At 52.6% G+C, this 24,480-nt stretch overlaps 1 protein-coding gene across 2 annotated transcripts in view; it reads right to left on the reverse strand.

Moving 5' to 3' along the window:
- MAPK11 (mitogen-activated protein kinase 11) overlaps positions 1 to 4,101 on the reverse strand; it is a 32,981-nt gene extending 28,880 nt beyond the window's left edge. For both annotated transcript variants that reach the window (XM_065626689.1, XM_065626682.1), the window contains exon 1: positions 3,978 to 4,101. In XM_065626689.1, coding sequence (XP_065482761.1) covers positions 3,978 to 4,090 — 113 coding nt within the window. In that variant the 5' untranslated portion in view covers positions 4,091 to 4,101. The remainder of the gene's footprint in view (positions 1 to 3,977) is intronic.
- Between the last annotated feature and the right edge of the window lie 20,379 nt (positions 4,102 to 24,480).

Consider the following 24,480-nt stretch of genomic DNA (forward strand, 5'->3'; position numbering starts at 1 on the left):
AGGAAAGAGCCCAGGCAAAAGGAAGTTCTCCGCAGAGTTAAAATACAAGAGTAACACAAAATGTACTGCAAGGGTGAGGTACTTGAGGGGAAGACCTCACAGTTCTCTCTGTGGTTCATGTAGATAGAACCATAGAATCGTTTCAGTCGGAAGTGACCTTAAGGATCATCGAGTCTAACCATAACCCAACTCTAGCACTAAACCATGTCCCTAAGAACCTCATCTAAACGCCTTTTAAACATCTCCAGGGATGGTGATTCCATCACTTCCCCAGGCAGCCTGTTCCAATGCCTGACAACCCTTTCCATGAAGAATTTTTTCCCAATATCCAATCTAAGCCTCCCCTGGCGCAACTTGAGGCCATTTCCTCTCATCCTGTCACTTGCTACTTGGGAGAAGAGACCAAGACCCTCCATGCTACAACCTCCTTTCAGGCAGTTGCAGACAGCAATAAGGTCTCCCCTCAGCCTCCTTTTCTCCAGGCTGAACAGCCCCAGTTCCCTCAGCTGCTCCTCCTGAGACTTGTGCTCCAGACCCCTCATCAGTTTCGTCACCCTCCTCTGCACTCTCTCCAGCACCTCAATGTCTTTCTAATGATGAGGGGCCCAGAACTGAACACAGGATTCAAGGTGCAGTCTCACCAGTGCTGAGTACAGTGGCACAATCACTTCTCTAGTTCTGCTGGCCACACTATTCCTGATACAAGCCAGGATGCTGTTGGCTTTTTTGGCCACCTGGGCACACTGCTGGCTCATGTTCAGCTGGCTGTCAATCGACACCCCCAGATCCCTCTCTGCCAGGCAGCTTTCCAGCCACTCTTCCCTGAGCCTGTAGCACTGCCTGGGGTTGTTGTGACCCAAGTGCAGGACCCAGCACTTGACCTTGTTAAAACTCCTACAACTGGCCTCAGCCCAATGATCCAGCCAGTCCAGATCCCTCTATATGGCCATCCTACCCTCCAGCAGATCAACACTCCCACCCAGCTTGGTGTCATCTGCAAACTCACTAAGGGTGCACTCAATCCCCCCATCCAGGTCATTGATAAAGAGATTAAACAGAACTGGCCCCAGTACTGAGCCCTGGGGAACACCACTCATGACTGGCCACCAACTGGATTTGGCTCCCTTCACTAGAACAATTTGGGCCCGGCCATCCAGCCAGTTCTTTATCCATTGCAGAGTACTGAAGTGCAACTCCACTGGGCAGTGTGACTGAGTTCTTCTGAGGATTTCCAAGACAGAATGTTCTTTATGATGTGTCATTAAAAAAAGTGAGAAAAGCAGCAGACCTCGTTATGCTAAGGAATGTTTGCTTTTTATATGTATTCCACATCTAGATTAAAAAAAAAAAAAAGAAAAAAAAAAAACATTCTGGAAAGCACTGTGTGTGATATAGATACCTCTCTAAAAATGATTTGGTTTTAAAAATGAGAATATCTATGTCTGTAGCACACCTGATGCATCTGCATGTAAAAACTAACCCAGACATGAATTCTATTAGACTTACTAAATGTCAATAAATTGGGTCAAAACACAGCCTTCCTGACGCAAACTCTTCTATTGATTTTGAGCTGCAAGCTAAAAAGGGCAAGCAGAAGTTAGCTTAAATGCAAATATTTACAATATGTTTCTTATTATCAGCTATCACTTCAGTTGCACAGTGTGACTGATAATTTACTGTAAAAAAGGAAAGAGTAGGACTAGAGAAGAGTTTCATTGAGGTGGAAAAAGATTTGTTGCAACAACTTTGTTCCTGTTTTAAAGCCAATGTTTGGAGTTCAGGACCTTGGCTTCTATTCAGCAAAGCACTTAAGAATTTGTTTAATTCCAGTTGTTTCTGTAAGACTTAAATATGTTTTTAGATATTTTACTGAACAGGAGTAAAATTATTCACAAAAGCAATATTGCATATTACTCAAGGGAATGATTGTGTCTTGTGGGTCTCCTGGGTAAAGCACATGCACACAGATGGGGGAAAAAAAATCAATTTCCATAGACACTAAAAATAGATGGCTTTTCTGAGAGATGCAAACCTTTTCCTCACATTTAAGCTTCTGTTTGGTTTTATAGTTCATCGATGTTAACAAGGCTATTAATATAGAGTAATATTTTATTGCTGTATTCTGTTCTTAAATGTATATTTTAGAGTAAACCTCTCTCATAGCATCTCCAAGTCTCCATTTAATGTCCCAGGCTTCTCCATTGACGAAATACTAGGATTTCCTTGGCTTTGCAGACAGAAGTCAGCACAATGAATTAACAACACTAACAGTTTAAAACAACAAAGCACCAGCTGTGGTGCAAGTGAATGACCACATGCTTTCATTTCCTTTGCAATTTCTCAAAAGTCTTGACATCTCATTACAAAATTCAGCAGATGAGGTCTTCCTCCTAAAACTATGTCAGCATAAACAGGGAAAATAACCAGAAATGCAGGTCCAGTCGGAGCACGACAATAGTTACTGTCCTACTGTATATCCGGCTCTTAGTTTGTATAAGAGAAGAAAGTAAACCAAGATTTTATGGTCTAAATAAACTAGGTCCTCATGCAGCTATTCACGTAAGATAGTCACAGAACTACACGTTGAACTAAAACGGCAGGTACCACTCAATATCTGCTTAGATTTCCCTGGTTCAAGCATAAGCCTGAAAAAACAAAAAATAATTCAGAGATACTTCACACTAGTTCTGTTTCTGCTGATGGTTGGAGGTTTTTTAAAATCCGTATCTCTAGTTTACATGTAATAGAGGTATGTCACAGAGCTAGAGGAGGAAGCAACAAAAAAGAAACTCCATAAATGTTCTCCAGTGTCTGACTGTGAAAAGAAGCGAGAACTATTGCACAAGTTCAGTCCACGGCAAAGAGTCTTTTTTGTGCAGTACATTTATTTAAAGGCCCATTATGGACTGTTTTTACACAATCCCACTTGCCTAGCTTACCAAAGAAACACGGTTCTTTTCCAGAAACCCTTTAACCACCACCGTTATTCCAAAAAATTGATTCAAGGCTTTCATAAGCACAGTTAAGTGTGTATCAAATACAAAACCGATAGCGCTATCTGCACTGGGAGTTCCCAACAGTGCAAACCTGATATAGTAATTATCACAGAAAGCGAAACGTTTTTAAGATGTGATAAACCCTTACGTAACCCTAAGATGGTGAAGCCCTTGGGTGGCAACCTCCCCTCACTGCCCCCCTCCCAAACGGCCCGGTGCAGCCCTCAGCCCGCCCTGCCCCGCCGGCACGGCCCCGCTCCAGGGGCTTCTCGCCGTGCGTGTCCCGGGCCCTGGGGCAGCCCCGCTGGCCGCTCCGCTGGCCGCCGTGCCCCCAGCACGGCCCAGGCCCGGAGCGGGCAGGTCCGCGGCCCCCGGGGAGCCCTCCCGGGCCGGGAGCAGGGAGAGCTCCGGCAGCCGCGCCCGCCGCCGCCTCCCGGCCCGTCCCGCTCGGACACGCCGTGACTGTGCAAGGTTCTCGGCTTCGGGGCAACTTGCGCCCCGGCGCGAGCGGCCCCGCGGCGGCCGGTCGGCTTAACCGGCGCTGCGGAGACGGGGCGGCAGCGGCGCGGCCGTGGGGCCCGGCGGGCAGCCGGCGGTCCCGCACAGCCTCTCTGCGAGGCGGGGGGCGGCGGCCTGAGCGGGCAGCGGCGGGCAGGCCGGCAGGGGCCGCCCTCCGGCGGCGGTGGGCGCGGTTGCCCGGGTTACGGCGAGGCATGCCCGGCCCTGCGGGGCCGCCGGCCGCGGGGAGACCTCCGGCGCCCGCCGCACCGCCCGGCGGACACGCCCCCGCCCCGGCACGCTCGGGGCCGACCCCGCCGCACGGGCACCCCCGCCCGCCCCGCATCGCGCTCACGACCCCCGGCGCTCGGCACGGCCGCGCGGGGCTCCCGCCGCCCCGGCATTGTCTGCGCCCGCCGGGCGGCGCCGCGCTGCCCCCGCTGCCGGCCGGCGGCACCTGCCGGCTCCCGGCCCCGCACCTACCAGACCGAGCCGTAGGCGCCGGAGCCCACGGGGGTGAGGTTCTGGTAGCGCTGGGGCACCTCCCACACCGTCTTGTTCAGCTCCTGCCGGTAGAAGCCGCCGCGCTCGGACATCTTCCCGGAGCCGCCGCCGGCAGCAGCAGCGGCAGCCGCCCCTCAGCCGGGGCGGGGAGCGAGGCGGGCACGGCCGGCGCCGGCGGGGAGGAGGGACCGGGAAGGGGAGGGGAAGGCGGGAGGCCGAGGGGGTGGGGGCAGCGGCCGCGGGGAGCCCGGGCGGGGGTGAGGTGCTCCCGGCGCACAGGCCCAGGAGCCCCGGGGCGGCCGCCGGTGTTCTCCCAGGAGTGTGTGGGGTGTGGCGAAGCGCCGAGCCCTCCCCGGAGCGGCCGGCATCGCTGGCGGGGCGATGGCGGCCGGAGCGGCGACAGCCACCGCATCGGCCACCCCCACCGGAGCGTGCGGGAGGAGCCCGCGCCGCGGCCCCTCACCTGGCGTCCGTCAGGCGTTTTAAAGCCCCGCTGACACCGCTCTTATTTTGCCACGGCCACCCGAAGCTCCTCCTCGGCCCGCCAGACCCCCGTTGCTCGGGGTACAGCGATAGCGGGGTGTGAGCCGGGGCATCCCCCGGAGCCGCGGGCCAGCGGCGGTTCTCCCGCACTGACAGCCCGGCCGGACCGCTCGGGTTTGCTGGGAGTCCCCTGGCGCCGAGAATTGCCCCTTAAAGCATTAACTCCCGCATGCATTCAATCATTTGGACACCTCCGCTTTCATCGAGTAAGACTCGACCCCTCAGAATAACAGAAGAAAAATCTTGAAAATTTTAAATTCCCAAAACACATGAACCAACTGACATAACATGTTCTCTGATTCGTTTACTTTTTTTTTTTTAATGTGCTTTATACAATATCTCAATGACTCGTTAAATTGCTGCAGCACTACTGCAACGTTACCAGTATATTTTGCTATGTATTATTTCCTTCCTTAATTTCTAATGCTTCCTTGAGCACCTCTAAATAACTTGTATTTAGCTTGCTTGCATACATTCAGTGTATGGAGATTGCTCTGCACCTGCCTTTGAGTCAGTGTGGATTCCTGTAAATCCTCTCTTTTCAGAACCGTGTGTCAATTCCAATACCATGGAATTGACAAATAGATGCTCAGCTCATGATAGGACATCACTGTGAGTGTGCAGGACACAGACACTTGGATAGCGTAAGAGTCAGTCCGAAGAACGGTATTTGCCTGAACATCGCCATCAGGGACTTGGAGAACAGATGCCCTGATAGAAAGAATTGGACAATGACTTGGAGAGAGGCCTGAGGAAAAGAATTGTGTTGTACAGGTCTCTCCGACCTGGGGGCTACAGGTAACAATAGCTGCTGTATGGATTTCACCTGCTGCCTCAGCCAAACTTGCCCTCACCTCCTAAAAGGAATTGTGTTGTACACGTCTCTCCGACCTGGGGGCTACAGGTAACAATAGCTGCTGTCCAGAAGATGGATTTCACCTGCTGCCTCAGCCAAACTTGGCCCCACCTCCTCCCTGTTACTAAGGCCAACCAAGAGGACCATGCGCAGAGGCTCGCCGAAGGTCTTGAGGTCACCCAACGGACCAGTAAGAGACCCTCGAATGTGAGGTGACGCAGGCGCAGACGGGTTCTGGCAAGGGAAGTGAGGACTCTTTGGGCCTGCGCAGTTAAGCGTGGGTTGCAAAACAAAGGCGGAGATTGGCCTCAATCCATGGGAGCAAGGCAGGGCAAAGAAGCATAAAAGACAATTCCCAACTGGACATTGTTGAGATCTCCCCACCAAAGGATCACGAATCACGATGAGGACCGGCAGGACCGGTTTGGAACCTGAGACCATAGGGACACCTTTGGGACTCGTTTAGAGGTAGCCAACCATCTTTCCCCCTTTTTCTTTCCTTTTTCTCCACTTTCTCTATCATGTGCCGCTTTACGGGCAGAATAATAAAGTAACACTGTTTGATTGAATTATAACCCCTTGGCATTTTGATTGCCTTAATTTTGCGCTTCAAGATCAAGGTAAACGAACCATCACAAGTCCATCACCGAATATAGTAGAGTATTTGAAGGAAGTGGTAAGCGTGAAAAATACAACAATACATTCATGTATCTTATTTTTCTCAGTAGCAACATTCTGAGTTTTAAAATCAGAATAACAGTCTGATCACCCTACACCAAGCCAAGAAGAAATATTTCCACCCCTGTAGTTGCCCCCCGCCCCCCCCCCCACCCCGAAGTAAGCAGGCCCAAATGTATTCCAGTGCCAAAACAAAGGCAATATTCCTACGTGCTGACTTTTATTTTACTTGGTCTCTGGAGGTGTTTTGGACTCTGGTCCTCACCCACTCAGCAAATATTAGATTATTGCTTGCTAAGTGGAGCCATGATTACTGGAAGTTGAGTCTATCCATATCTGCCCAGGCTTCTAATCATGCAATTTCCACAGGATTTAATTTTCTGCCTTGTTGATATTTACGGTTGCTCTCAATTTCCTGTCTTCTGTGAGCTTCTATCAGGTGTTTGTATTGCAGTCATGACTCTCAGATTGTGCTTGATTACCTTGTTTTATTGGATACTACATAGATGATGTTCTCCTCCCCATAATGAGGGAGATATTAGAAAACACAGAGGTTGCAGGACAGTGCATGAGTTGTTTCAGAGCTAGGTAGGTTGCAGGTCTCCAGAAGCCCACCACAAAGCAAACCCTGACAGCTGCTCCTCCCACGGCAGAAACAGCTCATCCATCTTCGCTCGGTCTGCGGAGGCACATGAGGAAGAGGAAGCTCCTTTGTCAACTGCATTCTTGTCTGTTAGTTCCTGTTCTACAGGCCGACCAGGTCTGTGTGTGCATAGGGGAGAGCAGAGGGACCGTGCTCTGATGAGGTGTGAAGGCATAAAGAAGAGATAAGGTCTAGGCTTCTGCACATACGTTGACTTCTCATGAACTTTCATTTCCTATACAGGAACGAGTGCTACATTAAACTGTGCATCAGGCTGTGTTGGGGCTGCCCATGGACAAGGGGAGGTCACAAAACTGATGTGGACACTGCACACCCCTTACCCTCCTGCCATGACAGCTATGTGATAGTTCCTTGCCACGCAAAGTGCTGACGGCCGGAGGGTGACAGGTCAGAGCGACTCACTGAATTTCACATATGGTATCATGGTGCGGGACAGAGGCCTGTGTGCTGCCATCGGGCAGGCTGAGATGCCAGGCAGCGGCTGAGGCAGGATCCAGCTGTGTGAGCCTCAGTCCTGCTGAGCAGGCTGTCCGGTGTGGATGTGAGCCCTGGCTGCAGGTGTGAGGGGACCGTGGCCCCAGGAGGTGCCAAAGGAAGACAACTTGCTGCTGTATCGGGGCACTACTTCCCTGCTGTGGTTGTTCTTTCCCTGCACAGTCAAATCCGATGTTATTCCCACTCAAACAAACCCCAGTTAAAACCAAGGAATGTATTAACTTGAGCCAGTTGTGAGTTACCAATTTCTAGTTATTCCTCATTTCTATTTCCTTTTTTGTTTGATACATCGCAGAAGGCTTCCTAAGCTTTGCTAGCCTCCTTCTGGCTTCTTTCCATTCTCATGTATTCTCTCCCTCTAGCTGGGTTTTGATTTCCAGCTTAGGAGTCACAACTTTAGCATGTAACACAGTTTAAAGATTGCATGGCAAGAACAGGTTTTTATTCTTGCTGAGAAGACATATTCTAATATGGTATGAGTTGAGAGCTGGAGCTTTGTTTCCTTTTCTCCCCAATTCTTTCTATGTGGAATTCAGATGGTCACTAGATATATTTGTGCCACCATTCCACGTTCATGAACTGAGATGAGGACTGCTTCTCTAGTTTAAGGATAAATATATAAGATTCATATTACCTCAGGTAGTAACTGATTTAACCCAAAGCCTGATGTGCGTTAGATGCCAACAGCAGAAACTTCATTAAAAAGGCTCCTGTCACTGCACTCTGACTTCTACCCAGTTGCACATGCTGCAAAAGGCACATGTTGAGCTGCAAGCATTTCCTCTGAGGACACAGGTAATAAAATGGCCATTTGCAGGCATTTCCTGCAGGTTGGAGAAAACGAGTAGCAAGCACTGAGGTGATTTCCATAGCTCATGTACACACAAGCAAATGGGTGGGGCATATGACCCTACTGAAATGCTGCTGCTTTATGCTCTTCTTACTGCATTAGAAGGAACGTGTATATGGAGCTGCATCACACAAGCAAGCTATGCGCTTTTCCCTGTTTGACTGCGCGGGTAGTCTGGAATGATGATACACCTATTCCGTGTTAACTGTATCACAGTCTCGTCACTCCTTAGCCTGACAGTGCTCAGGAGCAACTTGCTTTGAGCCCTACAAAACCCAGAACCAACCAAACCAAGAGAAGCCATCAAAGCAGAAGTCCTGAAGAACCTCCAAGGTCAACTTAGAGAGGTTTTCATGGAAGATAAGAAACGGTGAGATGGAGGCCATGAACAGTCTGTAATGCAGTTTACAGAAATATGATGGTTACATAGAGAAACCTTGTATTGTGTGGGCTGTTTTGTTGTATCAAAATGTATTGAACAGTGAGAGACATGCTTTATGATAGAATGAAAATACGTAATCTAAAAGGTGATATGAAAAAGTGAGATTCTTCATCTTAAACTGTGCTGGTGATCTTGATAGCACACAAAGAGCTGTCATTTGCTTGGTGCTTTTGAAATTACTTCAGTGGGAAACTGGTACGGCACAATGAATGTACTGCAGTCAGGCGCTTTGCTGTGGGCAAAACCTGTTGCTTTCAGCACGTTGATTGACCAGACACTGTCTGTGAAAATCACTCAGGTATTAAATGGAAAGCAGGAGTGACGGTGGAGCTATGTATTTGCTGTTTCATGACTAGTTTAAAAATGTCTCTTCACGTTGGCCGATGTCTTGTAGTACTTAGATATGTTATGTATTGATACATTTTCTTCAATAAAAAATGTTTCTTTGCAGTTAACAGACATGAGACACATTCTTTCTTCAAAGGTCAAAAACTTGTTTCAATAAGACCATTGTGTTTCTTGAAGCTTCCAAAAGGAGATGGTTAGAACAAGAAACAGTGAAAAAAAATAAAGAACAACAACGAAAACAACAAAGCGCGTTCCTTACCCCCAATATTTGCTCTTGACAGCACAGGCTACCAAAAATGTGCGGAGACTGCTCCCACTACGTCTCAGCTCTGGCGAAACAGGACACAAACCTCCTTGGTGGAAGAGGGAACTCCGACTAGGGTGGGATTCGGCTCACTGTGACTTGTGTGTCTGTGTTGGGACTTGGTTTCCACAAAGCCGTTAGAGTGAGTGGACAGCAAGGGCTTGATGACAGAGCCGATCCCTGGGCATGGTTTGGGAATGATCTGAGATTCTACAGGGGATGTTGTCTGACCTGCAGCTGTCCCCTCAGAAGGGCCAGACTATGCATAGGTCCTGTGTCACATCTGCTGATCTCCAGGTGCTGGTTTTGTTACGGCATCTGAAATGCCATTAAGTTGTCTGCACGTAGGAAATCCAACTGAGGCCTTAGTCAATACACTCCGTGAAGTCTAAAGGTGTCCTAAAGATGTCTGCTTTAGGACAGTAGGAATAACTTCTTCCTCCACTAACTAGAACGGGATCTTAGCAATTATTTCCCATGCAAAGCTGCAATATAGCTATGTAAATTGGGAGGAGCTGAATACCCAATTTGGTGTCTGGTGTTGGAGTGGCTGGCCTCCGCATCTCTGGCTGCTTCTCAAAAACAAGCATTCACTACTCTCTCTGATGTCAAAGGTGGCTAGTGGAGTTGCCAGCCTAGATCTCCAGGATTCAGCTGGCATGTGCCACGGGAAAGAGCAATGTTCTGTTTGCAGAGCCTCACGGAGTGGGCTATGGCCGTCCCTGTCCAAATGTGACTCAGGTGCCTTTGGAATAGCCGGGGAGAATTTGAAGGGCTTGGGGAGATTCTCATCAAAACCTCACGTACTATCAACTTTTGCGTGTCAGCAGACTGAAGAAAAACATCTATTTTTTGTAAGCAATCGCTCATGCTTCCATGCCAATACCGTATTTACGTCATACTTCAGGTGATCACGCTCTCTTGCGAAGATGGAACTTACGCACACAAGCTTTCCTGTCCCTGGTGCAGAATGGGAGGAGAGCATGAGTGCTCGGGAGGGCTGAACAGGCTGCTGAGGAGGGACAGCCAGGGCAGGTGAGGTGGGGGAGTTGCAGCGTGTGTAAGGGAGAGGTTTGACTTTGCAGCCCTTACGGGTAGGGGTGATGTAGTTGAGAGCCTGTGAGTGAGGATTAGGGGCTGGCAAGCAAAGAAGATGTCGTCGTGGGTGTCTACTGTCGGTCGGCCAGCAGGATGATAGCACTGGTGAGTTCTTGCCTAGGAAATGAGGAGAAATCTCTGGCAATGCTCTGGGCACGAAGCATCCTGGGACACGTGCACACAGACTTGTGAGCCAAGGCATCTTGGCAAAGCTGCTGGCAAACAGCTGCTGGCTCAAAAGGTCCTGGGCTCCTGGTGGACAGCAAGTAGAGCAGGAGGCAGCAAGGTGGCCTTGGCCCAAGGCGGCAGGCAGCGGTACCCTGGGCTGCACGGGGCAAAGGCTTGCCAGCAGCTGGAGGGAGGTGAGCCTTCCCCTCTGCTCAGCGCTGCTGAGGCCAGGCCTGAAGTGCTGTGCCCAGGGCTGGGCTCCCCGTGCGAGAGAGACATGGGCATAGTGGGGAGAGCCCCCAGTGCCCCTCCCCCACCACTGCGGTTAGAATGGGGGGCTGTGTTGACCCCGCGCTGTCCCGGCAACGGTTCTGTGCCAACACGGAGTGTCACGGGTAGGAGCCACGCTCTTGCCCCGCAGCACGAGTCGGCACTGGGACGCGCTTTGGCTGACTTTGTCCACCTGTCTGGCCACCACCTTGCGCCCCACAAGCGTGCCCTACGGGAGGCTTCCCTTGGCTTCGTCGGGATGGGCCAGGTGAACTGCTGCCGTGGCTCCAGGTAGGCTCCCCCCATGCACGGCTGGGAGACGGCCCAGAAGAGCCGGAGCGTGCAGCAGACGATTTTCTCCTGCCCGACGCTGTCTGCTCTGCAGGGACCAGCCTGAGCACGAGCAGCCATGCGTGCCCATCCCGCCATCAGGCGAGCCACTGCTCCGGCAGCGTGTGCGGGTGACCCAGGGCCGTGCCACGAGGAAGAGGGACCTCCTCCTCTTCAGTGACACCTTAGTCATCGCCAAGTGCCAGTAAGATTTGCAGAGCCCAGCGGCCTTTCCTCCCAAGCCCTGGACTTGGGGCACCAGGGCAGCAGGGCACCGGGGCACCGGGGCAGCAGGGCAGGGACAGCCCAGGAGCAGCCCCAGGCCGCCGGCACCCTGGTGCTGGATGCAGCCATGGCCGTGACCATGGCAGGGGGACTTGGGAGGGGAGCCAGCGGGCTCAGCCAGCTCCATCTCACTCCCTGCCGCTCCTCTCTGCAGACGTGGCGGCGCCCCGCGCCCAAAGCTCTGCCTGGCCCTGGGCCAGCTGCAGGTGCTGGGCAGCGCCAAGGGGGCAGCCGGCGATGGCGCTGAGGAGGAGGAAGACCACCACACCACCTCGCTCGTCCTCATCTGGCCCTGTGGCTCATGTGTCATCACTTTCCGGTGAGTCTCGGTGCCCCGTCCCACGGCAGGGCTGGGCAGCGCCTCTGTCCTGCCCCACGGGGCTTCGTCCTGCCTCTGTGGCCGTCCCCACGGGGACAGCAGGGCTGTGCCGGCGCCCGCCTGTGCCCGCAGGCTGGGGAGCAGCGGCACTCAGGCTGTTTCTCCTCTCTTTCTGCAGCTGCCGGGCAGTGAAGGAGCTGTGGCTCAGCGCTCTCCTTGGGTAAGCCCTGCCGGGCAGTGCAGCCTGGGGGACTCGTGCTCACATCACCGGGGGATGCTCTAGGCATCGGAGCCCCAGCATGTGCAAACACCGCTCCCCAGCTGGGGAGAGCTGCCCCCACGCCGCTGGGCAAAGCTGGTGGAGCACCTTCAGCCAGCTGTGTGCAGCCAACAGCTGCCCAGCCCCGCCCTCACCACTGCCGCTGCTCTCCGCTCCCATTGCCAGCGGTAGCCGGCTGCTTCAGGGCAGCTTGGAAGAGCTCCCCGGGCTGCAGGGGAGGGAAAAGGCTGCTTGTGTCTCACACAGCTCTTTCTTTGCCCTTCCCGCGTGCACAGACCAGCAGAAGGAGTGGAGGGAGCCCAGGTCACCCGGCTGCCCTCCTTCAAGGCGCTGCTGAAGCAGCTGAGGGGCCGCAATGCCGTGAGTGTCCCTCCTGTCTGCGCTCTGTCCCCAGAGGCTGTGCCAGCCCAGCACCGGCTGCATCACTTCTCAGCTTCTGCTCTTTTCCCCTTGCCCAGGCCATGACACTGCACGCCGGCAGCCTGGACAGGCTGCTTGAGAGCCAGGCCAAGGTGAGGATCGCTCGCCGTGAAATCTCGGCCATCCCCACCTCTCAGCCATGGCCAGGGCACGATGCAGCTCGCCGGGGGCACTTTGTGCTGCAGGGCTGTTGGGTGAGCGCAGCACATTTCTTGCAGGCTGATGCAGAGCAGCGGCCCCCACGCCTCGTCCCCTCTGGCAGCAGCGCTGGAAGTGGCCAGCTGGCTGGTGAGTTTGGAGAAGACGGGGGCAGGACGACCCTTCCCTCCTCCTCTTGCAGACGGCCACTCAGGCTGCACTGGGGCTGCTGCTGCCCTTCCCGCAGGGCACGTCTGTCCCCATGACTCTGCGGCAGGAGAGAGCTGAGCCCCCGCCATCCCTCGTTGCCAAATGACACTTCTGCCGTGCGCTGCAGGCTCCAGGAGCGCTGGCCTGGCGCTTCTGCTCCACCTCTCCTTGCTCTCTTCTCCTTGGCAGATGGTGGCACCCGCAGCAGGAGGAGGTGGCTGCCCTGGCCCTTGGTGCGGCCAGGGACCTCGGCGGCTGCAGAGGCAGCGGGGCCGTCGGGCTCTGCCCACACAGGGCTCCTCTTCGGCCGGCCCCTGGCAGATCTCTGCAGCCAGGACGGCATGCTGCCCCAGCCCATGCAGGTAAGCAAGCCTGGCCAGGGGGTCCCCATCCCGCTGGCTCCTCTGGAGAGGCGCTGTCCCCATGGCAGGCATCCCAGAGGAGTCTTGGGGACAAAGCGCGCTCCTGTCCACGTCACCCAACTCCAGCCAGCCCTCTGTTCTGCCCCAGGGAGAGCAGCAGACCCATCCACACTCACTCCTGGCCCTGAGGAAGCTTGGCCTCTCCCAGGGCCTGTCTCCAGCCCAGCAATGTCCTCCTCTCTCCCCTGCAGGACCTGCTGGCTCTGCTGCACGAACAGGGGCCATCCACGGAGGGGATCTTCCGGCTGGCGGCCAGCGAGCGTGCCTCCCGGGACATCAGGGAGGCCCTGGACAGCGGGACACAGGTCCACCTGGCCAGCCAGCCGGTGCACGTCCTGGCCGTCATCCTGAAGGTGAGCCCTGCTGACCTGCAGTGCGGCAGCTCCCGGCTCTGGCGCTGCTGATGGGCACCTGCCAGAGCAGGAGCCCCAAGCCAGGAGCTGCTGGGCACCCAGCGTGCTGGGGATGCTGCCTGTGCTCCCGGCGGCAGTGCTCACAGCCTCACGCGCAGCCCTTGCCCTGGCAGGACTTCCTGCGCAAGATCCCCTCCAAGCTCCTCCAGGCAGAGCTGTACCAGGAGTGGATGGCCGCCCTGCAGAAGAGCAGCAGGGAGGAGAGGCTGGTGGGGCTGAAAGAGTAAGTGTGCCCAGCAGCCGGGCTGCTCCGCAGGGACTGGCAGAGCCCGGCGCTTGCCTGCAAAGCCACGGCCTGCCTGAGAAAGATGCGGGCGTTGGGGCTGGCTCCACAGAGGGACTCTGGCCAGAAGGGCGGGCAGGGAGGCAGGTGGCAATATCTCAGGGAAGGCAGCCCCTCTGCTCTAGAGCCGGCTTGGCCAAGGAGTCTCCCCTGGGCTGGGCTTGGCTGACGTCAGCATGGGACACCTGTCTTGAGTGACAACACCTACTTCACCTCTGAACGCCGGGTTCCTGTTGCCGCAGGGTGGCCCGCAAGTTACCCGAGGCCAACCTCCTCCTCCTCAAGAGCTTGCTGCGCCTGCTGCAGAACATCAGCAGGAATGCCATCATCAGCAAGATGACAGCCAGCAACCTGGCCATCTGCGTGGGGCCCAACCTCCTGGGCCCACCAGAGGAGGACACGCTCCCTCTGGACGTCCTGGTGCAGGTGACAGGGAAGGTACGCTGTGTTTCCCAGCCCGCTGGGGCCTTCCAGGCCCAGGCGAGCTTTGCTCTTCAGAGGTTCCTGCCTGCCTCCTCTCTTCAGCCAATGCTGGCAGGGGAGCTGCTGGCAAGAGCAGCCGCACCGCTGCAGCTTTCTGTGCAGAAGGCAGGATGAGCAGTGGGAAGGGCTGTTGGAGCCATTTGCAGCCAGTGCCTTGGAAACCAATGCTTTACTGTGTGCAGGTGACACAGCTGCTAGAGTTTCTCATTCAACACCGAGAGGAACTCTTTGAGGACCAGGAGGTGGAGAAGGGGGAGGAGGAGGACGAGGAGAAGGAGGAGGAGGGGGCCGAGGAGGACGAGGGGGCTGCGCTTGCCGGGGAAGGGGCCGAGGAGTCGCCGGCAGCAGCAGCAGAAGCAGAAGCTGCAGAGGTAAGTGAGGTCCACAAACAGCTGGAGAGCATGGCTCCCCCCTCAGAAGGTGGGATTGCCGCTGTAGGGACAAGCAAGTTCATCCAGCAACCTGCAGCTTTGCAGAAGCGCAGAGTGAGGCTGATGCAGGTTGGCCATCACTCTTTGTGCAGTGATCCCACCAGAAGTGGCACAGCTGGGCTGAGCAAAGCCATCCAAGGGATCTGCCTTTTAGAGCTGAGCTGGAAAATGGGCAGGTGTCATCTCCTACCTTTCCATTGCAGGTGCCTGCAGTTGCTGCAGAAAGCGAGCCCCAGAAGAGCTCCTCTGAGCAGAGCAGGTAACACGAGCTAGCTTTGATTTAGAGTAGAATTGATTCCTGTTTGTCATGGCTTTACCTATCTAACAATCCTTTGGAATGGAAAGCTGGCCAGGCTCTTCGTGGGAGGGGGACAAACAATCTCCCCGGAAGAGAAAACTCCTGTGCGAAGAGGAGAGCGATGGCCAGCCCAGCAAGCGGAGGCGAAGGCTGGAACCAGAGAGCTCAGCCACAGGCAAGTGAGACAAGCCAGGTGGGGTGAGAAGAACAAGGGGCCCAGGTGTGTGAAAGAGCCTGCTCTCCCTCTTTCAAATCGTCATGCTGCTCTGAGCCTAGGAAATATTTCTGTGGTGCCCAGAGATGGCCCCAGAGAGGAAGGCTTCACCTTCCCTTGGGAGAAGGTGGACATCTGGAGGTAAAGAGCACTCCAGCGCTGGCAGTTTTCGTTTTGCACTTAGATACCTAGAATCAAAGACTAGTTTGGGTTGGAAGGGACCTTCCAAGGTCATCTAATCCAACCCCTCTGCAATGAGCAGGGACATCTTCAAGGAGATCAGGTTGCTCAGAGCCCCATCCAGCCTGGCCTTGAATGTTTCCAGGGATGGGGCATCTACCACCTCTCTGGGCAACCTGTGCCAGTATTTCACCATGCTCATTGTAAAAAGTTCTTTGTCTTTGTCTTTGTCTTTTTCTCTTTGTCTTTGTCTTTCTTCCTTCTTGCTTTACTCGGGTTCAGTTTTACTCTCCGTTCTTACTGCAGCAGTTGAGTCCAAAGCCCCTGTGTCCACTGAAGCCTCCCCAAACTTCCACAATCTAAGTATTTAATAGAAAAACACCAAAGCCTAATACCCAGCCCTAAGGAATCCTGCAGAGGAGAACTGTGGATAGGTGTTGCCTATCCCATCACAGCACGTGTTGCTTGTTCTCCTCTCAGCCTTGTGCTTAATGCCTGTCTTTTCCCCCCTCTTTCTCAAGGCAGGGTGAAGAGCTGACTGAAGAAACCCCCTCATGTCGTCACCCTCATGTTGGCTCAGCTGGACGCTCTAGAGTTTGTTTGTTAGCAAGTTAGTTAGGAAGTTAGTCAGTTTGTTAGTTAGTTTGGAGTGTAGGTAGGTGTGTACTGAGTGCATTTGTTTTTCACATAGCGGTTTGCAGCTTTCAGAAATTCACGTTAGGTTTTTGAGCCAGTAGGGCAAGAGAGTTTCTTTGTTAGTTAGTTAGTTAGCAAGTTAGTTAGTTAGCAAGTTAGTTATTTTGTTTGTTAGTTAGTTTCTAGTGTAGGTAGCTGTGTACTGAGTGCACTTTTTTTTCACATACCGGTTTGCAACTTTCAAAAATTTTCCCAAAGGTTTTTGAGCCGATAGGGCAAGAGAGTTAGTGAGTTAGTTGGGTAGGTAGGTATATTTGGCTGAACGGCGCAAGCTCCCAACAAATGTATGGAGAATACCCCTCCTGTCACCAACGTCTGCGGCTGCACAAGATGAGGGCCTGTGTGAAGGAGGTGCAAGAACAAAATGCGAAGCAAGAAAACCTGGCGACTGAGCGACTGAGGCAGGATCCAGCTGTGTGAGCCTCACTCCTGCTGAGCAGGCTGTCCGGCATGGATGTGAGCCCTGGCTGCAGGTGTGAGGGGACCGTGGCCCCGGGAGGTGCCAAAGGAAGAAGACTTGCTGCTGTATCGGGGCACTACTTACCTGTTGTGGTTGTTCTTTCCCTGCACAGTCAAATCCGATGCTATTCTCACTCAACCAAACCCCAGCTAAAACCAAGGAATGTATTACTTGAGCCAGTTGTGAGTTACCGATTTCTAGTTATTCCTCATTTCTACTTCCTTTTTTGTTTCATACATTGCAGAAAGCTTCCGTAGCTTTCCCAGCCTCCTTCTGGCTTCTTTCCATTCTCATGTATTCTCTCCCTCTAGCTGGGTTTTGATTTCCAGCTTAGGAGTCACAACTTTAGCATGTAATGCAGTTTAAAGATTACAGCTTTTGTGCTGCTAATAAACACGGAAACTCCAAGAAAGAAAATACCACCTTAGTAATGAAAATGTATCATTTCCTGGTTGGAAACACAATCACATTCTTGTAAAGCCAGCACCGATTTCAGAGAGGCTTTGGAAAATATTGGACAGACTGTCAAGCAGATCCGGGTTCAGACTGCTCTTCATACAATTGCTGTAAATGTAGGCTAGCTCTAACTAAAGATGTAGCAAGTATCAGAGAGGTTTTAGAATGAACCACCTTGCTTCTGTCACTTGATCTGTTACAGACTTCATTTTGAACTTGGACATGTTCATTAATAGATTCCCTCCTGTGCACCTGAAATTCACAACAGTAAAATAAACCTGAGAATGCCAAGAAGATGCTTCCTGTGCCGCTTTCTTTTGAAATTTAATTAACATCTTTAGAAAAGAAAAATTTATCATGGAGTGTTCTATACATTACTATGAAGACCTAAACATTGTGGTATGATCATTAGCTAGAGTGGCGGTCTTGCAGGTTTTTGTGAGTTACTGTGTCTATGAATACGTAATTACAACAGGAAAGCCGGGACTGTTTATAACGACAGAAAAGATGAAGTACAGGCAGCGAGAGAGGCTCAATGAAACCTCTGCAAACAGCGAGACAGTCATAGGCTGGTCTTAATGTAACGGTGTCCATGAGATGGCTTTGCAAGAGACTGTGTCTCTTTGTTACTGAATTACAAGACACTTGTTGCATACGCCTGCAAGGTAGTGCCGCTCTTATTTCTGCTATTATTAATAACACTTCCAGCTGTTGAATACCTGTTTGGAAGCCTTATAGAGCAGCCCAGTTGATTCAGATGAACTGCTCCAGCCTCAGGCTACTATGTCCTTGTATAGGAACGTAGCGGAAGATTTGGCGAGAAGGTTAGTTAAATGTAAATACGCTCAAAGTGACTTGCACCTGTCTGTAGAAAAAGCACATACACCACACTAATTGTTTCACTGGCCTTGTGTGCTTGATGAGTAGAACCTCTGTGTTAGATAACATAGGCCTGTGAGAAACTCTAGGCACCTTATCACTATGTCTGACACACGGAAAATGACCTTACAACCTGTAAGATTGTAAAGCAGGTATGTTTATTTCAGCGCTGGACACACGCGGAAACAATTTTCACCAAAGACGTGTGCAACTTTCCAGTAGCTGTGAGCTTAGTTAAATACTGTAAAGTGTTACATATTCATGAAAGTTCTAGGAACGCCTATACATATTCATAACCTGTCCCCGAGAAGGCGGTTCTTATTACAATGAGTTCCGGGAAATCATTTCCATAGTCTCCACCTTTGGCCTCTCCTGGTTGCGCCTGCGCAGTGATTGTGGACCGGGGTCGTCGTCTCTGTACACGGTCACCTCTGGCCTGGTGTGCTGAGCTGGCTGGGACTCAGACTGCTGAGTTGGCCTATCTCCTGCCCTGTGTCCAAGTTTTGGTTATCTAATTCACCCAAGGATGCACCAAGGATGCACCTAAGATTTTGCCTCCCAGCAAGGCCTGTAAAGTCGTCAATAAACTTTTGTTTCTCTTACACAAGGCTAAGCAAAGCTAGGCAATTGTAATGTGGGTTAAGGGTTTGCTCTCTTAAGCATTAGCTTAAGTGTTAGTTCTTTAAGTATTGATTAGTCAAGTGTTAACAAGTTAATTCCCTCTGTCAATGTCTGAGATTCCTGCTTTGTTGGGAGAAAGAGCGGGAGGCTGTGCCTGCCTGAAGCCTTGAAATACAGGCGAGCTCAGCAGGCACAGTGATCTTCCAGCAGGGCTGAACTTACCAGCGCCTGCGTCCCCGCTTGTGTCACCTCTGCCTGGGAGATCAGGTGCGACTTCGGAGATCCCCCAGCAGAGAGGTAACTAAAATAAAACTTGCTCTTTGCAATGCATTCGTGGCCTCTGGCTCTTCTTGTGATGTGCCTGCGTATGTGTACACAGTCCTGTTACAGCTTGGATGTTTAAACTGGAGAAACATTTTTGACCTTGTGAGAACAGGAGGGGTCTTCCTTTGGAGAAAACTTAAAATTTAGCTCTTCGTTTTGAAACTCAAATTTGATAATGAACTATCCAAGGTATTTAATACCTGTGATTAATACCTGCGATTCTTTCTATGTGGAATTCAGATGGTCACTAGATATATTTGTGCCACCACTCCACATTCATGAACTGAGATGAGGACTGCTTCTCTAGTTTCAGGATAAATATATAAGATTGATATCACCTCAGATAGTAACTGGTTTAGCCCAAAGCCCGATGTGCGTTAGATGCCAACAGCAGAAACTTCCTGTCACTGCACTCTGACTTCTACCCAGTTGCACTTGCTGCAAAAGGCACATGTTGAGCTGCAAGAATTTCCTCTGAGGACACAGGTAATAAAAGGCCCATTCTAAAACGACTCTCACCCAGTTCTCCTTGGCACATTTCCTCCATGCACTGAAAGGGTGAACCTTGCCATCAACCTCTGTGAAGTCGCACTCTTCTTTAAGTGCTTGAAACACTGCCCTGTGGCAAGCAGGACCCTCAATCACTCCTCTGTGACACTTCTTTCCCTCCCTCCCCTTCTCCCTGCCTGCCTCCCTCCCTCCGTGCTTTGTACAACATGTAACACAACAACTTGGGTTTGCATTTTGGGCTTCTCCTGACTTTGCTTCATAGATTTGGAGGCAGAAGGACAACCAGACTGGCCCGAGGAGGCAGAAGGACAGCTTGCTTCTCTCTAGCAAGTGTCTAAAGCAGCCCAGGAAGAGTGGGAAGTGGGCAGGACGTAACTGCAAGCCCCTGGGTTGCACTATTCGGATCTGTTCTGTTTCTTGGAGTTTCTCCTCGATGTTTTAGAGGCTGGGGTCTAAAAGACACTACCAACCAGCAGCGTTTAGCCAGGTAATCTGTGAAGAGCAAAGCTGGTGTGAAAAAGCTGGAGTCGGGAAAAAAAGACAAAGATGGAGTTCTACGGAAGCTCCATCTCTGCACTCTGTCGCCAGGGTGCATCCTCTTTGTCCTTGCCCCATAACAAGAGAGAGCCTTTCCGCCCGCACCACTGCTTTGGCTGGAGGAAACATGCCCTCCTCATCCTCACGGCAGTGGCACCAGGAGACCTGCAGCGAGAGTGTGGGACTGACTGTGGATGGCACCGGTACGGGCATGAAGCATCCCGGGACACAGCCACACTTTGGGACTTGTGACCCAAAGCAGCTTGACCAAGCTGCTGGAAAGCAACATGGCAGAATATGTCCTGGGGGGCCTGGTGCACACCAAGCTGACCAGGAGCCAGCAAGGGGCGCTGACTTACATGCAGTATACACCCTAGCAGCTAAAAAATGCCTCTGCCAGAAAGCAGTCTGATGTTCTTCCCCTAATACGCTCCACAAATCCAGGCCAGGCCCTTTAGTAGGTGACCAATATCATGAAGATAAAGCTGTGTACATCCTTTCCAAAGAAGTCATTTTAAATTCTGACCATCTTGGAATACGTCTTGCTCATTTGACTCGACAAATACTCGGGAGCCACAGCTCACTTTGGAGTTGCAGATCAAGTGGGTCGTGATCCAGCAAGTTGGAAGAAGTGGTGCTGCTGTATTCGCGCTCTCTGTCTTTGGCAAGGACTGTGCCGACCGCATTGGCTGACACGCTGCAAACAGCCCTTTTCCCAAGCGGCCAGCCAACTGCAACTGGCTGAGCCCAAAGCCCGAGGTGCGTTAGATGCCAAGAGCAGAAACTTCATTAAAAAGGCTCCTGTCACTGCACTCTGACTTCTACCCGGTTGCACTTGCTGCAAAAGGCACATGTTGAGCTGCAAGCATTTCCTCTGAGGACACAGGTAATAAAATGGCCATTTGCAGGCATTTCCTGCAGGTTGGAGAAAACGAGTAGCAAGCACTGAGGTGATTTCCATTGCTCATGAACACACAAGCAAATGGGTGGGGCATATGACCCTACTGAAATGCTGCTGCTTTATGCTCTTCTTACTGCATTAGAAGGAACGTGTATATGGAGCTGCATCACACAAGCAAGCTATGCGCTTTTCCCTGTTTGACTGCGCGGGTAGTCTGGAATGATGATACACCTATTCCGTGTTAACTGTATCACAGTCTCGTCACTCCTTAGCCTGACAGTGCTCAGGAGCAACTTGCTTTGAGCCCTACAAAAACCAGAACCAACCAAACCAAGAGAAGCCGTCAAAGCAGAAGTCCTGAAGAACCTCCAAGGTCAACTTAGAGAGGTTTTCATGGAAGATAAGAAACAGCGAGATGGAGGCCATGAACAGTCTGTAATGCAGTGTACAGAAATATGATGGTTACATAGAGAAACCTTGTATTGTGTGGGCTGTTTTGTTGTATCAAAATGTATTGAACAGAGAGAGACATGCTTTATGATAGAATGAAAATACGTAATCTAAAAGGTGATATGAAAAAGTGAGATTCTTCATCTTAAACTGTGCTGGTGATCTTGGTAGCACACAAAGAGCTGTCGTTTGCTTGGTGCTTTTGAAATTACTTCAGTGGGAAACTGGTACGGCACAATGAATGTACTGCAGTCAGGCGCTTTGCTGTGGGCAAAACCTCTTGCTTTCGGCACGTTGATTGACCAGACACTCAGGTATTAAATGGGAAGCAGGAGTGACGGTGGAGCTATGTATTTGCTGTTTCATGACTAGTTTAAAAATGTCTCTTCACTTTGGCTGATGTCTTGTAGTACTTAGATATGTTATATATTGATACATTTTCTTCAATAAAAAACGTTTCTTTGCAGTTTAACAGACATGAGACACATCCTTTCTTCAAAGGTCAAAAACCTGTTTCAATAAGACCATTGTGTTTTCTGAAGCTTGCCAAATGGAGATGGTTAGAAGAAGAAACAGTAAAAAAATAAACAAAAACGAGGCGCGTTCCTTACCCCCAATATTTGCTCTCGACTGCACAGGCTACCAGAAATGTGCGGAGACTGCTCCCACTACGTCTCAGCTCTGGCGATACAGGACACAAACCTCCTTGGTGGAAGAGGGCACTCCGACTAGGGTGGGATTCGGCTCACTGTGACTTGGGTGTCTGTGTTGGGACTTGGTTTCCACAAAGCCGTTAGAGTGAGTGGACAGCAAGGGCTTGATGACAGAGCCGATCCCTGGGCATGGTTTGGGAATGATCTGAGATTCTACAGAGGATGTTGTCTGACCTGCAGCTGTCCCCTCAGAAGGGCCAGGCTATGCATAGGTCCTGTGTCACATCTGCTGATCTCCAGGTGCTGGTTTTGTTACGGCATCTGAAATGCCATTGAGTTGCCTGCGCGTAGGAAATCCAACTGAGGCCTTAGTCAATACACTCCGTGAAGTCTAAAGGTGTCCTAAAGATGTCTGCTTTAGGACAGTAGGAATAACTTCTTCCTCCACTAACTAGAACGGGATCTTAGCAATTATTTCCCATGCAAAGCTGCAATATAGCTATGTAAATTGGGAGGAGCTGAATACCCAGTTTGGTGTCTGGTGTTGGAGTGGCTGGCCTCCGCATCTCTGGCTGCTTCTCAAAAACAAGCATTCACTACTCTCTCTGACGTCAAAGGTGGCTAGTGGAGTTGCCAGCCTAGATCTCCAGGATTCAGCTGGCATGTGCCACGGGAAAGAGCAATGTTCTGTTTGCAGAGCCTCACGGAGTGGGCTATGGCTGTCCCTGTCCAAATGTGACTCAGGTGCCTTTGGAATAGCCGGGGAGAATTTGAAGGGCTTGGGGAGATTCTCATCAAAACCTCACGTACTATCAACTTTTGCGTGTCAGCAGACTGAAGAAAAACATCTATTTTTTGTAAGCAATCGCTCATGCTTCCATGCCAATACCGTATTTACGTCATACTTCAGGTGATCACGCTCTCTTGCGAAGATGGAACTTACGCACACAAGCTTTCCTGTCCCTGGTGCAGAATGGGAGGAGAGCATGAGTGCTCGGGAGGGCTGAACAGGCTGCTGAGGAGGGACAGCCAGGGCAGGTGAGGTGGGGGAGTTGCAGCGTGTGTAAGGGAGAGGTTTGACTTTGCAGCCCTTACGGGTAGGGGTGATGTAGTTGAGAGCCTGTGAGTGAGATTAGGGGCTGGCAAGCAAAGAAGATGTCGTCGTGGGTGTCTACTGTCGGTCGGCCAGCAGGATGATAGCACTGGTGAGTTCTTGCCTAGGAAATGAGGAGAAATCTCTGGCAATGCTCTGGGCACGAAGCATCCTGGGACACGTGCACACAGACTTGTGAGCCAAGGCATCTTGGCAAAGCTGCTGGCAAACAGCTGCTGGCTCAAAAGGTCCTGGGCTCCTGGTGGGCAGCAAGTAGAGCAGGAGGCAGCAAGGTGGCCTTGGCCCAAGGCGGCAGGCAGCGGTACCCTGGGCTGCACGGGGCAAAGGCTTGCCAGCAGCTGGAGGGAGGTGAGCCTTCCCCTCTGCTCAGCGCTGCTGAGGCCAGGCCTGAAGTGCTGTGCCCAGGGCTGGGCTCCCCGTGCGAGAGAGACATGGGCATAGTGGGGAGAGCCCCCAGTGCCCCTCCCCCACCACTGCGGTTAGAATGGGGGGCTGTGTTGACCCCGCGCTGTCCCGGCAACGGTTCTGTGCCAACACGGAGTGTCACGGGTAGGAGCCACGCTCTTGCCCCGCAGCACGAGTCGGCACTGGGACGCGCTTTGGCTGACTTTGTCCACCTGTCTGGCCACCACCTTGCGCCCCACAAGCGTGCCCTACGGGAGGCTTCGTCGGGATGGGCCAGGTGAACTGCTGCCGTGGCTCCAGGTAGGCTCCCCCCATGCACGGCTGGGAGACGGCCCAGAAGAGCCGGAGCGTGCAGCAGCCGATTTTCTCCTGCCCGACGCTGTCTGCTCTGCAGGGACCAGCCTGAGCACGAGCAGCCATGCGTGCCCATCCCGCCATCAGGCGAGCCACTGCTCCGGCAGCGTGTGCGGGTGACCCAGGGCCGTGCCACGAGGAAGAGGGACCTCCTCCTCTTCAGTGACACCTTAGTCATCGCCAAGCGCCAGTAAGATTTGCAGAGCCCAGCGGCCTTTCCTCCCAAGCCCTGGACTTGGGGCACCAGGGCAGCAGGGCACCGGGGCACCGGGGCAGCAGGGCAGGGACAGCCCAGGAGCAGCCCCAGGCCGCCGGCACCCTGGTGCTGGATGCAGCCATGGCCGTGACCATGGCAGGGGGACTTGGGAGGGGAGCCAGCGGGCTCAGCCAGCTCCAGCTCACTCCCTGCCGCTCCTCTCTGCAGACGTGGCGGCGCCCCGCGCCCAAAGCTCTGCCTGGCCCTGGGCCAGCTGCAGGTGCTGGGCAGCGCCAAGGGGGCAGCCGGCGATGGCGCTGAGGAGGAGGAAGGCCAACACACCACCTCGCTCGTCCTCATATGGCCCTGCGGCTCATGTGTCATCACTTTCCGGTGAGTCTCGGTGCCACGTCCCACGGCAGGGCTGGGTAGCGCCTCTGTCCTGCCCTACGGGGCTTCGTCCTGCCTCTGTGGCCGTCCCCACGGGGACAGCAGGGCTGTGCC

Source organism: Caloenas nicobarica, chromosome 1 (genome assembly GCF_036013445.1).
Source record: "Caloenas nicobarica isolate bCalNic1 chromosome 1, bCalNic1.hap1, whole genome shotgun sequence".
Classification (NCBI taxonomy): domain Eukaryota; kingdom Metazoa; phylum Chordata; class Aves; order Columbiformes; family Columbidae; genus Caloenas; species Caloenas nicobarica.